Here is a 16,597-nt window from a genome sequence, read left to right as displayed (position 1 = left end):
TTGACCCTCCTGCAAAGGGTCCTGATCTGCCTTAGTATCTTTTTATTCATGTATGATTTGAAAAAATATGATTCAAAAAATATGATTTAAGAAAAATTGTCTTAATGACTATGACAAAAAGACTCTGAGAGAGCTATGTATGGCCTCTGAAAGTGGGGTAGATCAACATTTAGTTTTATATGATCATATCAGTAGGAAAATAATAATTGGCGTACGACCATGCTAGTAGGTAATAGTAGTTGGCATATGACCCTGCAAGTGAGTAATAGCAGTTGGCATATGATCCTAACAACGGGTAATAGTAGTTGGTGTTTGTCGATTACAACCCTTTTACAGATATAATAGTGACCTTAGCATTTAGTGAGAGAGTAGTAATTTGATAAACGATAAATAATTTATGATTTTATTTATGCTATACAGCAGGAACCATGTTTTATGAATGATTTATGCATGCATGATTGGCTCTATAACTTGTTTTAATATACTGTACTGTGAAATGCTTTATTTTGCACTATCTATTTTTTTTTTATGCATTGACATGCAAAAACTTATGCTTGATCCGATAAGATAGTGAAAGAATTACTTACTGAGTCGTGTTGCTCATAAATATCTATTTTTATTTTTCTCTCTCCAGGCGAATAGGATCAGTAGGGACGGAGGTTGGTCCAAGCTTGGAGTTCGCGCTAGCAAACTTGGCGATCTATATAGCAGAGCAGAACTTTAGTTCTTCAGTTGATTATAAAATTGTAGTTAGTAATTTTTTGAATAGTAAAGATTATGGGTTTGGTTTTTATGTTTGAATTTAGACGCTTTGAACTAATATTGGTCTTATTTAATGGTTGATAAAATTAAATTACTATTGATTCTATTATTTTTGAGATGGATTTGAAAGTTAAATGTAATCTTGGTTTCAGATTATCATGGGCTGTACCTCTCGGTAGCACGGCCATGCTATTCTTTAAATTTAGGGCACGGCAAATTATGTTCCAAATTTGAGGCATGACAGTAGGAGACTTCCAGGAAAAGATTAAAAGGACATGTTAGCCCACCAATGCACCTAGTTGGTATAGAACTAACATGATACATTTTGTAATTTCCTTTTCTAACCTTTCTCTAGGTTAATATAATAAGGTCAAGATAGAAGTGAAAAAAAACATAATCATTGAAGTGGTGAAGCTAGCCCTTTTCACAGTACATTCTCAGCCTCTACATGCTTTGAGGAACTGAAGCTGATGTGGTCCTCTTCGCCATAGGAATCATGTGCTGCACTGGTTGATAGAGATGGGTTGTGAGAGTACCATCTAGACCAGAAAAGGTAGTTGAAGAAATTAAGGAGGCTGAGGGCTGCCAGGAGCCAATAGAAGTAGTCCAGCCTATCCTTGTTGAGGTCATTGTCACTGAGCCAGCCACTATTTGATGAGCTTGAGGTGATCTTGTTCACCAGTGAGACTAAAAGGGAGCTCAAGAAGAACCCAAATGAGTAGGAGCAATAGGTCATGGCTGTCAAGAAGGACTGCATCCCAGACAATGACTGCTTGTAGAAGAACTCAAGGAGGCCCACAGCTGTGAACATCTCTGAGAGTCCAAAGATGAGGAACTGTGGGGCTATCCAAAAGATAGACAAGAGCTTATTTGAACCAATGGCCACCTCCCTTCTCTTCTTCTCCACTAACGCTGCCGCAATCATCGAGAAGGTCACGGTGCAGAGGCCGACGCCGATGCGCTGGAGAGGAGTGATCCCGGATTCCTTTCCAGTGAGCCTTCGAGCAAAGGGGACGAAGCACACGTCGTAGATGGGAACGAGAATGATGAGCATGATGTATGGGATGGCTTGGAGAGAAGCAGGAGGGATATGAAAGGATTTGGTGAGTTGGGTGTCCATAGCACTTCCCTGTTGGACTGAGAAGGTCTGAAGTTGAGCTAATACTGTGTTGAAGATGATGGTACATGCGAATATCGGGATCACTGAGAGGATTATCTTCACTTGCTCGACTTCTGTAATGGTGCATAGCTTCCATGGGCTCTCCTTCATGTTAGAACAATCTTGAATTTTGATGCAGGCCTTGTCCAGGAACCTGCATCCAAATCAAAATCATAATAAGAATGAAGTTTACAGATCTTGTAAAAAGAGCAGCCCAAGCTCCTGCCACTGCAGTGTCCGGAGAGAGTCAGATTTATGCAGCTTTATCTCCACATATGGAGAGGCTAGCTATTCCTTCTTTGAAACCTGTGATATCTAGATAATAATGGAACAATCTTACAATTGAGCCAAGGCTCCTCCTCTAAGTTTATATATCTAAAAATGCGGCTTAGTGCAAGCTCCTTCCATTGTAGGATTTGGGAGAGTCAGATTACGCAGTCTTACCCTATTGCACCAGGGCTCATCCATTAAGTTTACAGAACTTATATATGTATAATAGATAGATAGATAGATAGATACTTTGGAACTTATTTGCATGCACAAGTCTAAACTTCAAATGAATGCAGTTGAACTCTAACATCTAAACTACCTTGTGTTCAGTTGTTGGTAGTTGTAGGTCTAAAGTATTCAAGGGACATCTTTTAATCCCTGCTAGTGTGGGCACTGCAGTTTGAGAGGGCTATATTATTTATACAAGTGCAAACCTGAATTTGTCTGTGTGTCGGAGCCCACTGACTATGAGGTGGTCAGGTGCATTGTTTCGGCGCTGGTGAAGCATTTCAGATCTAGAGGGACAAACTTGCTTTCTTTTAGTAATTGCAGCAACCAAGACCTGCAAATTTTTTAATTCTGAACCATATTAGATACCAAGCAATAAGTTTGCATTTTTATTATTTTGGATGATGTTGATAGAAAAAAGTTGGTCTTTGAGAAGTCTTAGATCTTATCTATGCAGTATACACCCGTCTTTTTTCTGTTTATTCATTTATTTATTTTTGATGCAAATACACCATCAGCAGAAATATATATAGGCCACAGAAATAGAATTGTAGCTGTTTAATAATCGTAAGAGGGGAAAAAACTATCACAAAAATTAATTTTTCTTAACATAATATAATCCTCTAAACTAACCTTCATTTCATTTAGACCAAAACAGACCACTGTCGTCATCAATAACCTAAACACGTCCACAGTCAAACATATAGTAAAAATATATTCATCAAGAACTTTCATATATGTACAAATCTGAGGACTCCCAAGAAACATGTTGCTCATGACTTTGGACTGTTTAACCATTAAAAAATATCAATCATTACAAAAACCACCTACCATTGAATATAATATAGTCTTACGAGCAATGGAAATTTGTTTGTAATAGGTTATATTAATCTATATGACAGCGAACATAAATATATAATTATTTCCTCCTTAATTTAAATTAAAATTAAAGGCTCAAATAGCCAAGTAGGCAGAATAACAAATTAAAGAGATGCTAATCTATTTGTTAATTCCTGGATTTCTGTGTAAAGTAGAAGAAGAAAGATTTCTCTACTAGTTTCATGGAAATAACCACACAACCAGGTTGTCTAGAAACAGCTGTAACACCAAAAAGATATTCCTTAAGATTCTTGACCAACACTAGAGAAATTTCCACTCACCACGAGTAATCAAAGAATAATTGCAATCATAATAAGCAGCTAACTCTCAAAGAGTACACCTCATGGAGGATTGCTGACCTAATGCTCAGGAAACAATTAAGTACTATCATAATAGCCCACTTAGTAGTGGTAATCACATCATGTTCCGCGCTTGCTACCACAATTTTTTCATAAGAAATCAATCGGTGTCATCCAATCGCTTTCGCAACATCTTGGATGATCAAAAAAGAAGAAGATGTTGATCAAAATTAATGCCTGCTAAATTACTAATTGCTGAAGCTTTAGGTACTATATATGCATTGCAACAACTAACAAGCCCTGCCCACTGTCTTATGAAGCCTCCAACTGAAAAGCAAGGGAAGAGATGGTATTGAAGCTTACTCTTGCAATTGGGGTAAAGATGCTGCCCTGAGGTGGCTTGTTCCTGTAGAAGAGTATACCAGATATCAAGCTGATAAGGCCCATTGCCATGGCAGCTGCCGACACACTGAAACCGACATCCATCCCGGACCGTGTCTGCACCCAGACAAGCATGGTGAGAGCAATGAGCTCGCCGACACAGAAGCTGAAGTAGGCTGTGTTGAAGTAAGTAGAGAGCTTCTTCGATTGTTTCGGGTCATCTTTCCTGAACTGATCAGCACCATGGGCAATCATGTTAGGCTTCATGCACCCACTCCCTAAGGCCACCAAGTAGAGAGCAATAAAGAACATAGTGGCCTTGAAGCCTTTGGCCTCCACGCAATGCTCTTCTTTAGATATCATGTTGCATTGAGGTGTCCTCAGTTGGGGGAGATGCGCCTGGACTGCTAGTAGTATGAATCCCTGGATAAAACCAATACAAACAGCCACCATGTTAGTAAAACTATAGCTTCTTTTCCCCTTCAGCACCTCCCATTTTCTTTTCTCCCTTCTTGATATATGGTGTATTTAATTCATATTCTGAAAAGGATTTGTCTACCAAAATAACTAAATTAAATCAACACCAACATACATACAGAGGCAATTATGGTTGGGGGGTAACAGTTCTCCCAATTTTATTGGATGGAATAGTGCTTGTTATGAACTGTATTGTTTTACTTTGATCTTTTCTCAGGAGTTTTGAAAATTCACGGTTTCCTTTGATGATTTTATCCCCTTCCTTTTTTTTTTGCGTTTCTCGAGTGACTAGTAAAAGACTAAGAAAAGTTCAATATATTTGTTTGTTCAGTAAAATTCCTCAGTGTCTTCTTCATTAATAATGACTTGTCTGCATCTCTATCCTCCTTGCTCAATTTGATGTTCATATAAGCCTGCTACAATTCGATGGTTTAGTGTAATTCATAGAGAAAGAACACAAAGACTTACTGAGAGCTCCACAAATCCAAATATCAACATAGTCCAGAAGCTCCCCAGATAAGAATCTGAAAGGAATCCCCCAAGCAGAGACAAGAGAAAGATAGTCCCGACGAAGTTGGTCACTATGTTTGCGGATTTTGACAGTGGAAAGTGCATCTCATTGAACACATATGTTATAAGGTTGTTCCCCACAGCAGCAATTGCCATGATTTCAAATGCTTGAATGCCTGGAAAGCAAAAGCAGGAATAAGCCAGATGGTTTAATATATGTAACCTATTGTTTTCATTCCAAGTACATTAAATTAAAAAGAAAAGGAGAACCTTTTAAGTGACTCTCAAAAAGAGAGGGGGGGAGAACCAGTGGAGCTTTCCCAGCTATCTAAATTCCCAATAAAGTAGTATATAGCATATAGGCACTCGAAAAACCCAACAGATAAATGAATGGAAAAATAATACGCATACACTTAATACATTTGGAAAAGCTGAACATCCTTTTTGTTGCTTCCTTATTAAAACTGGCACCTCAAGGGCCTTTTTTTCATGTTAAATACTTCAAGAGTCTTCAGCAAAAATATAGCAATGAGAATACCGATCAAAATTCAGAGTGTGTGTGTAGGGAGGGAGGGAGAGAGAGAGAGAGAGAGACCTAGAACAAAGGCAGCAGCTCTCATGCCGCCATGCTTGTTGGGCTTGCAGGATTTGCCTCTCCAGTCAACAGAGAACTCAGCAAGCACTGACTCCCCTTGGAAATTCTGTTCTGCCTCAACATCCATATCTCTTCCTTGCGCACACACTCCTCGTCTATCTGCCTCACGAGAGGAGAATCTCTTGGGGAGAACTTGGGTAAATCCAAGGCAAGTTGATGCAGTTATTTATAATGGTCAGATGAGGAGAGAGAGAAAGAAAGAGAGAGAGAGAGAGAGAGAGAGAGAGAGAGAGAGAGAGAGAGAGAGAGGGAGGAGGAGTCATGGGTTGGTGCGGTGTGATTTCCCCATGGTGAAGGCAATGATGGTTCTGAAACAGTCAATGGATGGTGCAAGTCTCTATTGGAGGGTCAGAGTTCGTTGTGCTTCAGAGGGAGCAAAGTGGGGAGGACAGCAGAAAACTTGTCTCCCACATAGAAATCTAGGAATTGGACAGCTTAATAAATCCATATCTCACCCACATCAATTTAACAATCATCTATTTTTCTTATTAACTCTGAATATGAACTAAATAATGATAAAAAAGTAACACTTGGTGGTGATGTAAGTGGATTGGGAGGCAGAAAGTTGGCCTTTCCATGGAGCCATTATAATATGCTCGCATATTAAATTACTGAGTTTACCAGACGCACATATCTACAAGCAGACGTAAATAACATGTACACGTAGCTCTCATACATAATTTTGTTCTGAAATGAACGTACATATCCATTATTTTTTTTCAAAAAAAGTGTACAGATAAATAAATTATTTTTCTGCATATGAGAATCATATCAAGAACTGATGATGTAGATGTATCTTTTGTGATGACAACCAAGAAGGCATTTCAGATGGAACGAGAATCTTTGTTGCAAATTATTAATTCAAACAGTTAACGTTATGCAGGTTGGATCAATTAGTTAAACTATAGTTATCTTATTTCATATCTATGGTGCCTAACCCATGCATTCATTGAAGATATGAAACGAGTTAAACTATAGACATACAAACAAACCTGCAGGGGAGAGGGGAGAAAAGATTAATGATGTGAAGAAGATAAAGGAATGGGGGACCATATGACAATAGACATTGAAGGTTGAGCATGGAAATTAACTCTTTGTCCATACGTTCATGACTGACATGCAGAAAAATATGCAAAACTTGCCAATTCTATTCGTGTTTTTTAGTTAAGTAATTGATTCCATATCCTTAAGCTAGTAAGAAATGTTTCATTAATGTATATCAGGGTTAATACTTCTACCTTAGAATGAAAAAGTAGATGCACTTTTTTGAAAAAATAAATAAATTCAGTACAAAAAATCTAACTTCTCTTTTCCTAAAACCATATGGTAACATAAGGCATTCATTGGCTAATTTCATCATGTTTCCTGACGAAGTATGAGTACGTGATGCTTTCTCTTTATTTTATCCATAATAAAGCATTTCCGATGTCAAAACATGTTCTGTTTCATGTTAACTTGAAAGATGAAGTGACCAATCCCATATTTGCTGAATCGATAGTTTAATGAAAACTTAACCTTTGAAGTATTTGTTAGTACTAGTAGTGCTGATACTAGGCACAAGCAGATCATATTTTTACACTCGCTTTTTTATTTTTTATTGAATGCTGAAAACCGTTTCAGGTATGAACCATGTTTTGCTTCATGTTGAGTTGAAAGATAGAGTGGCAATCCAACATGTGCAAAATTATTGGTACTGTATAAGTTTCATATCACAACTTAGGACCTCATTCAAAAAGACTAGCCGGAAGATATTATTTAGATTTCTTTATCCCGTATAAGTACCCAAGATCTACCTGGTGCATAGCCGATATAGGACTAACTAAACACAAGTCCGCATGGATCCTCACATATCCCCCTTCCCTCTCCGTTTAAGTCGTGGCGTCCTCTTTAGTCCACAAGCACCATAATCGGCCACAATGAGTTTGTGCTGCAGTATCCTCTAGTCCACATAGATCATGGATCGGATCCGTTTTGATACCATTTGTCACAACTTATGACCTCATCCAAAAAGGCTACCCGCAAGGTGTTATTTAGATTTTTTTTGGTTCTATATAAGTACCCAAGATCCATTTAGTGCATAGCTGATAGAGGACTAAATACACGCCCTCATAAATCCTCACACTTCATCAACCCTAAAACATTTAATACTTAATAGTTCTGAACTAGTGCTGTGGTTATTGCTCCAATTAACTAAATATATCATCACTATCACTCCCATCCACAGCTATTTACCACCACCCCTGCTTGTGGTTGGCATGTCCTTGTTTGCCAATTACCACCTACTATTTAGTGGTCCTATTTTACAAATTACCCCTTCCACCACTCTGCTTTTGTTGCTGTTCCAGCTGCAATTGCACCAGCTTTTAAGATACCACACACATTCGACATGCCATAGCTATCATAGAACAATAACAAATCTCACGATACATTATAATAAAAATCTACATGTCGGTCATATATAAAGATTGTAAGATGGGACCCACAAGACAACATGGGCCTGTAGATGGGCCAAGTGGGCCTTCCTTTTACAAGGTCAGATTTGATTCGCACCAGTCAGCAGCGGGCCTTTTCTTAGCTGGATAAGTTGACTGCCCTGGGCGATCATGGTCCTCCATGCCTTAAATTTGGACCACAGTGTGTGTGTGTAGGGTCAGGATAATCGCGGACGAGTGGTGGGTCAAGTGGGCCCTACTCAGGCCCAGCCCATATCAAGTTGATAAGGAGGCCCACCAGCAACAGACATCGGATCACATGATCTCATGTGGGGCCTCTAAGCCCATAGTTCTCCCAGCATGGTGAGTGCTTGTAAAGTAAAGGCCTCCCACCAAAGCCCACCACCTCGCTTACGTGCTTCCTTGGGTCAGAAAAAGGCACATTCTTTTGACAAATGCCCTCTCTCTAAGTTTTTATCTCACTTCAAAACTTAGGTTAAGATAAGGGTGGAGAGTATACATTTTGCTACTGTATGGTCAATGGACCAGCCATGTTTAAAAACTAGGAAGAAGATTCTTTATTTTTGCCCGGGGTAACTTCTATAATTGTGTAATTATGTTACGGTAGTCACGCCAGGGATAGCAAAATAGGTTGAAGATTTACCCTTAATAGGAAATCCGACAATGTTAAATTGTATCATAAATATTGTTGTACGAGATATTTCATGATAATGAGTTTCGACATTCTTTAATTTAAGACTGAACGATAGAGATCTCACCTTTCATCATCAACCACCTTTGTATTGCAGGACGATTGATGATTGTGCGCAATTTGTAAAATACTTGAGACAACTAATGTTTGTTCTGGTCGATCACTATCTCATAACCTAATAATGGGAGATTGAAGCACTCTAGTTTAAAGAGAGGATTTCGACTCCATGACAATCCCTCATATAGAGAGAACTTTGTATTATGACCATAATAATGTCATGGAATTTACAATTATTTTTAGCAAATAAATAAGGTTTTGTTTTGTGATCCTAAATTGAGTAAAATGGAGGAAAATGATCGATATAGCTCACCTCAACTAGTTTGGGATTAAGGCTTAATTGAGTTGAGATGAGTTGAGTAAATGAATTAGGCTTTCTATTTTTGCTTACTGAACAAAATATAAAGCAAAACTACAGAATTAAGATAGTTGTCAATATAATTTGCTTTATGGATGCTTGCATCCAGACCATCACAAATAAAGCATGAGAATTTAAAATAAGCATAATGGGATAATTTTGCTGCAAACAGGAGAATGAGTTAGACTCATGTAGATTAGAGAAGGGATTATGTCTGTTCGAATGGCGGAAAAGTTGACCGAAAATGAATCGATTTAAAGTAGATGAGGATGAAGAAAACAGGAAAGGACCTATAAGAACTTAAAAATACTCTTCCAATTCAGAGAAACAATTAGCCAAGTAGAACAATAGAACATATGAAAGGGATGATTGAACTTGTTATATTTTTTTATTAGAAATGTTCCCCTCCATGCTCTTGAGAAACTCATGGAGTTCTGTTTTGACAAAGGTTGATGATTCCTTTGCCTTTCTTAGGCATTTTAAAAACACACACACAAAATCATGTGCAAGCATAATGACGTTTTGGCATAATTTTTTGCTGTTTGTAGTCACCAAAAAGAGATCAAGGTGACTCTAGAATATTTTAATCCAAATGGAAGCCGAACTATAGTTTGGTTAGGCTTGAGCTTGGTTTGTTCTTAGTTGAACGGATAAAAATGGTGGGGCTTTCCCCTTCTTTTTGGTTGTGGTGTGCTAACAACCATCATTAGTATAACTTTCCAAGTCAACCCTAGCTTGAATCTTGTGGCCTCATTTTGTTTTCAAGTCCGCAAGGGCACAGATATTCATCCACTCCTACTCAATCCAAATAAATTAATAAAACCTAGAAAGAAAAGAAATCAAAAGTAAGCATTAGAGAAACAAAATCTGAAAAGTCCACCCCTCACAGCTCGGTCCATAATTCTCCAAGTCTGGAAAATTCTTCGATGCCGATCATGTTTTTAGAGAAGCTGATTTCTTCGTGGATTGGCTGGAAGGTAGAGATTTTGATTCCGACATCCCCTAAGATGTCACGGTGCACCTAGACTTGCCTCTTTTATTACATTTGTATGAGATTTTGTTATGGACTATCTCACTGAGATCGTTTTAAGGGTACTCTTTGTCACCTTTTATCAAAAATTAAAAAAAAAAAAAAAACTTGGCTCATAATTTTTCACGAGGAGAAATTGAGACTCATAATGAGTGGCAACCACTTTTGCTAATGGAACTTTACGGCTAGCTTCCACTATATCATAGCATTGATTTGGATGAAACATTGCTAAGCAAGTAATCCAATTAGATTGTCGAGACTTTGTCGAGCAATCTTTGGCGTAAGGTCAAAAACTTAGCTCCACGCAGAGATTGCAGATGTTGTTGCTAGATTTAGCTAAGGCTTGTCAACTTCAATAGATTGATCTTGATCTCCAAACGTGCTAGCCATCCTTGTTTGAGGATCTTGGGAAGCTTTCACCAACCGGCCTTTTGTGTCCACGCCATCCTTTCTCCAAAAAGGCTTGACCTTTTGCCAAAGGTATTTGGAAAGTTTGTACCACAACAATATTAAGTTCTTTCTTTCAAATGATGACGCATAATATATCCATCTCACAAAGATACATGTCTTGATTCGATTTGGCGGCTAAAGTTGGAAAGCAATGGTTGGACCTTCTCTTAGAGATTAGGTGTCACTTATGGTTCTATGACTCGGAGAAATTATACTATATGCTGCATACAACATATTATGGACTTGGATGCCACAAATCACAACCACTCATTCTTGTAGTGGTGTACCGAGATGCACACCACAAAAACGAGCAGTTGTGATTGGTAGCATGGCCATGAGGTGCATGTGGTGCAGGGTATAATTTTTGTACATCTCTCTCTCTCTCTAAAATTTCACGTTGCCTTCAACAAGAAGGTCGGAATAGAGAAGGCGAGCAATATCAATGCGCCTAGATTTACCCAGATAGGAGAGAGGTGGACCATGTTTGGTCAAAGAAACCATAGTTCTTTTAGGTTCTGAAGACTCAATTTCTGAAGACAATGGAGATGAAAGCCAAGAGAAGAAAGAGAATATTATTGGCTGGATCCTGGGACATATCACCGCCCCGTAGATTTCCTATTTTTCTTTTGTGGATTTTGTCGAGCGGAGTTAGGTTCGCCTCATGATATCTCTTGGGATGTGACATCCTTATTTTGCTGACATGTTTCCACTATTGTGAGGCGGCTCTCATTTTATCTTGAACATTCTTAAATATATCAAAGTTGGTGTTCGCATAATAGGTACCAAATGCAAGGATGGGGCATGCAGGTATTGTTGGATCTGACACCTTCCATACTTGCAAATTAATTAGAAGACAAAAAAATATGCTATATCTGGGTGTAGAAGGGGAATTCTATGTGTCACGCCTCGGATCCAGATCCGTGACACGGCCGTGCCATTGCCGACTATCGCCCAGAATAGCACGCAGCCTCATACAGGGGTAGCAGGTAGCCAATAGATTTTAAACTTTCATATATTAGAATATTTGCAGTACAACCTTGAAGGCTGATACAAAATACAGAACTTCTATACTGTCCAAATGTACAAAAGTATGTAGGCTTCTCCAAAAAATAACGAAGCTCTGTAATAAAAGAAAAATATATCTGATGGCGATCACTGGTGAGGATCTGGAAGAAAATAAAAAAACAAACAGGCAAGAGCTACACGGCTCAGTAAGTAATCCTGGGTAATCCTATCGGATCAACTAATAGGCCAGACATGTTTATCAGGGTTTGAGAAGCTGACATGCATATTATCTAACAATTTATCATGGCATAATATGTAGGCGAGGTAAACAGAGCAGTATTTTAAGTCAGACAGACATTTGCATAAAGTATACATATGAAATCGTGCCCCGGCATGCCGTGGTCCATTCTCTCGGATGCTACTGCGAAGTCATTCTCGACCACTGGTGGGGCCAGCTTAGTCATTCTCGGCCACTAGCAAGGCCAGGTTAGTTATTCTCGGCCACTAGTAAGGCCAGCTCAGTTGCATTCGATCAGTAGCATCTTTGAGCCCATATAGTGTCTCTTGGCTAGATAGCATTTTGCTATACTAACTTACATGCATGATTAAAATATCAGCATAATCATGGTGCATACATGGTCATAGTTTATGAGATCAGGCAAGTTACTTATCCATCATAACATATCATGCATGAATTATATATACTTAAAAAATTGCTTAGGAGATGTTAGTAAACATGGCATGATTCATAACAGGATTAGAACATGTTACTTACAATAAGTTATTATCAATTCCTTGAATCCGGACGACGAGACTTTGATTCCTAAAACCATATTATAAGACTCACATTATCCGCTATTTGTCATAAATTTTAGTTCAATTGAAGTAAATTTGAATCTACAAGGCCTAATTGGGCCTCTAATGAAAGGGTTGGGCCTGATTTGTGGTTAGGTCCACTCTTTCCTAGCCAATTTGGCCTTCTGCCAATTTAATTAGGCCTGGTCTGGGCCTGATTTAGGGCTAATTGGGCATGCTGGAGTCAACATATTATGAACATGGTTCGGACCCAGCTGAATTGAGTTTAATTGGGTTCGGATTTAGCCCAATTTGCTTAATTTGGGTTCATTCAGGCTTGGTTAGATTCGGACCCAACACTATTTAGACTAAATTTGACCCATTTAATTCGATTGGGCTTGGATCAAACCCTTAATTGGATTTACCCAAACCAATTCAGGCTATTTGGGCCTAACGGGTTTCGGACCCGAACTTGGATCTGACCCGTTAGGCAGCTTGTTAAGGGCTCTTCTCGGAGGTTCCAGAGGCTTCGGCCTCTTTTCGCCCGTGGCTCTCTCTCTCCTCCGGTCTCTTCGTCTCCCTCGCTTTCCACCGAAACCCCCTGCTCCGGCCGAAGCCCCTCCCCGGCCTCCTCCTCTTCCGGTGCCTTCCTCTTCCCTTGCCGCCTTCCGGTTCTCCCCCTCCTCTCGCAGGCGACTTGGGGGGGGGGGGGGGGGGGGGACGAGGCTCCCAATCCACCGGCCGAGGTGGTGCTCCCCTTTCGGAGTGGCGGCGGTGGGAGGCCGGCTCTTTCCCCCTTCTTCGAAGTGATGTCGGAGGAGAGGAGAAGAGTCGGGAGGTGGGATCGAGGCCGATCTCCTCCGGGAGGACCTCACCGGCTCCGACCACGGCGAGGTAAGGCCTTGGTCCGAGGTAGATATTTTATTATATATATATATATATATATATATATATATATATATATTGTTTCTTCTTCTTCTTCCGTTTTCCTTCTTTTCTCTCTCTCTCTCTCTTTTTTTTTTTGATAACAACGGATGATTCATACCCTTATGGTATCCAAAAAAGTCAAAAAACAGCAAGTCTCAGAACGTTTTAAGCAACTTCCTCTCCCCAACCCATATGCCCTATGGAGTGATCGGCTACATACGAAGCTACCCAATCTGCGGCCCCATTGGCCTCTTTATAAATATGCTTGGCTTGAAAACTTGCACTCTTTTTTTATCTTGGATTTTAGACTTCTACATGCACATTGGAATTTACCATGCTTGCAAAGCTTGTGGCCTACGAGAGCCGTCTTTCTGTTAAAAACTTTCAATTCCTATGCATATCTACTATCCTATCTTTTCATATGGCTATCCTTTCTTTCAGCTAGATGAGCATCCATGGTAAAAATCAGTGACATATCTTCGTAAACAAGGAGGAGATGGTGGAGATGATGATGACAAATAGTTAGTTGTTACATTTAATTTTGACTATTGGATAGAAGCATCATATTGATTAGATATCCACCTACCATTTAAGCGCATCATGGCTTGTCAGGGATGGAAGGGACGCCATTGATTTGTAAAGAATCTCATTCGTTCGTTGGTGGATGCATCTCATTCAATCTGCAGTGAGTGTGATTAAAGAAATAAGGAGGTTCAAATCAGCTGTCAATAAGACACTACTTTCTTTTCTTTAAAAAAAATCCTTTATATGGTTAGTGTGCAAAATCTTCAGTACTATTGCTTATTCACTCTACTGCATGCAAACATTAGCAAACAAAGTTTTCAGCAGATTGTTGTATCACAATGTGATAACTGACAAACAATTTATTCAGAAATCAACTGAAGTTTCGCTTCTCCCATTCATTAGACTCTCTCAATCTCTTCAGAAAACGCCATCCTTTAGAATTCATCATCAGTCACGAAGTTAAAGCTCGATACGTTTTGGTACTTCAATCCTTGAGCTCTGAGCTCTCTTACAAATGAAGGATGTTGAAGAAGCTTCCAGCATTGCCCGAAGCCTCAATGTTTGACACAAGGAGTTGCTAAACAGCAAAGAAAGCATTGCTGTCAGGTTTGCCAGTGCTTTCAACCCCACTAGAGGCTGAAATGGCTTTGGTTTACCTCGAGAAATCAATAAGCCATGACTGAAGGGATGATGATTCCTCTTTGCACCAATGAAAACACCCAATTAGAAGTTCACCAGATGAAGTAACTGTCCACCCAATTCATTCATCCACAATCTAATCAAATCAAGCATCCACTGTCTTTCAGACCATATATTCATCAATGACACTACTAGAGGACGAGATGTCATGGCGCTTTTCCTTTGCGGTTGATTTCAACTGACGGCACATCATGCTCTAGAAGGAGAATCTATCGAGGACGGGAAAGCACCAAATCATGAAGACTGTAGCGCCATTACCAAAATTTTGTCTAACTCTATTAATAGTTGTGCTTGTGCTTTATGGGCATAATCTTTTCCCATCATAGGAAACCAGGAATTACTACATTTCAGTTGTCACCCAAAAAAGCTAGTTGAAAGATATTATTTAGGTTTCTTGATCCTATATAAGTACCTAAGATCTATTCAGCGAATAACCGATATGGGACTAAATACATGCTTATACGGGTCCTCACATAGTATCCCCTAGTACACATAGATTATTGACTTAGTCTGTTCTGATACCATTTGTAATAACTCAAGACCTTACCCAAAATAGCTAGCTGGAAGGTATTATTTGGATTTCTTGATCCTATATAAATATTCAAGATCTACTGAGTGAATAACCGATGTGGGATTAAACACATGCCGCACGGATCCTTACATCAGTATTGACTTTAATGTATGATTAGTTTGAAAATAGAGATGAGAGTTGCCCTTGCAAATATAGAGATGTCTCTCATGATCGCTATGAAGAATAATATAGAGATGCCTCTCATGATCATTAAAAAGAATCTTGTCACGGCCACATTTCGCTTCTATCAACTCCACACTGGTGAAGATTCTTCTACTCTCTCTCTCATGTTTCATGTATTGGTGGGTGTTTAATCATGAGTTATGAGCAGTGGTAGAATTCTCACGACCTATGCTTGTCAATTACCATTCTTGGACTGTTAAGATGCAAGGGGCATTACAGTAGGGGAAAGAGAAATGAACTAGAAAGAGCAAGAATCTATTCATTTTAACTGTAAAAAGTAGTAGGAAAAGAGGGAGAAAAGTTTTACCAAGAGCTTTTTTTTTTTTTTTTTTGATACATCGACTGCTCATACTAAACGCACATAAGAATAGCCAGCCATGTCAAAAGAAAAAAGACAACGCAAAGGAGGAGGAACACTAGAGTTTCTTTCAAGGGCCTAGTAGGAGCTTCTGTGATGGAAAACCGTAATGGATGTGTTCTGCAAGTATCTTTTTCAGCTTTAATACCATAACCATCTGTTGCCTTCGATAATCCAGTTCTCCATGTTCATTCAAAAAAAAAAAAAAAAATCAAACAATTCCTCTCATGCATTGTCTTTATGAGCCTTTATATATTTCTACTCATTTTTTCCACTCCATAAAAATTTCATCTTAAACATGTAATTATTCATATTGTTTCAAAACTCACGAGACCTCTGAACTCGATTATTGTTTATACTTTTGGAACAATCTTTCCTTCCTTCAAGAAAAATGAAACGACAATTTAAAAAAAAAAAAAAATCTGGGGCAGCATAATATTGGCCTATTTACTTAGCCTGGCCCCATTCCCCATCCCAGTTCTTCCATTGCCCTCTTTCAACAAGTTGGCCCAAGTCATTCCCTGGCTCTGTAGGCCTAGTTGATAACCACTAGAGCCCAGCGATGCTTGATGGACTCTTCTGCAAATTGACTGAGACCTGATTTTCTTTTTTTCTTTTTTTTGGTACGTTGGCAGCTCACACTAGTTAGCATTGCCATCAGAGTCAAAGGATAAAATACTTCATAAAGGTGGAGGAATAGATACAAAACGGATTCAGAAAATCTCTCTAAAATGATGAGTAGCAAAGAAGGCGACCCAATCAGCAGCTTGATTCGTCTTCCAGAACACATGCACAATCTGGTAGGTATCACACTTTCTTAGCAATCTCCGGATGTCATCTAGACCTGATCCATTCACGAAGCTATGAATAGGTCT

The 16,597-nt window shown here is 39.0% G+C and overlaps 1 protein-coding gene across 1 annotated transcript; it reads right to left on the bottom strand.

Annotated features, from left to right (window-relative positions):
• Window positions 1–1,024: 1,024 nt before the first annotated feature.
• LOC103711102 (protein NRT1/ PTR FAMILY 4.3-like) lies at window positions 1,025–6,090 on the bottom strand. Its single transcript, XM_008797103.6, has 5 exons — window positions 5,561–6,090; window positions 4,924–5,141; window positions 3,961–4,401; window positions 2,626–2,753; window positions 1,025–2,075 (listed from the first exon to the last, which is right to left on the bottom strand). The coding sequence occupies exons 1-5, from the start codon at window positions 5,685–5,687 to the stop codon at window positions 1,187–1,189; spliced, it is 1,803 nt and encodes a 600-aa protein (XP_008795325.4). The 5' UTR covers window positions 5,688–6,090; the 3' UTR covers window positions 1,025–1,186.
• Between the last annotated feature and the right edge of the window lie 10,507 nt (window positions 6,091–16,597).

This window comes from Phoenix dactylifera, chromosome 13 (assembly GCF_051530095.1).
Source record: "Phoenix dactylifera cultivar Ajwa chromosome 13, Ajwa_hap1_PhDact_Kaust_v1.1, whole genome shotgun sequence".
Lineage (NCBI taxonomy): Eukaryota > Viridiplantae > Streptophyta > Magnoliopsida > Arecales > Arecaceae > Phoenix > Phoenix dactylifera.
The sequence above is the reverse complement of the archived record's forward strand: the minus strand, read 5'-3'. Positions and strand labels throughout refer to the sequence as shown.

Coding starts and splice junctions, on each gene's coding strand:
- LOC103711102 (XM_008797103.6), bottom strand. CDS start 5,687: ATGGATGTTGAGGCAGAACAGAATTTCCAAGGGGAGTCAGTGCTTGCT. Junction 5,142..5,560: donor AGCTGCTGCCTTTGTTCTAG/GTCTCTCTCTCT, acceptor TTTGCTTTCCAG/GCATTCAAGCATTTGAAATC. Junction 2,754..3,960: donor TCTTTACCCCAATTGCAAGA/GTAAGCTTCAAT, acceptor AAAAATTTGCAG/GTCTTGGTTGCTGCAATTAC.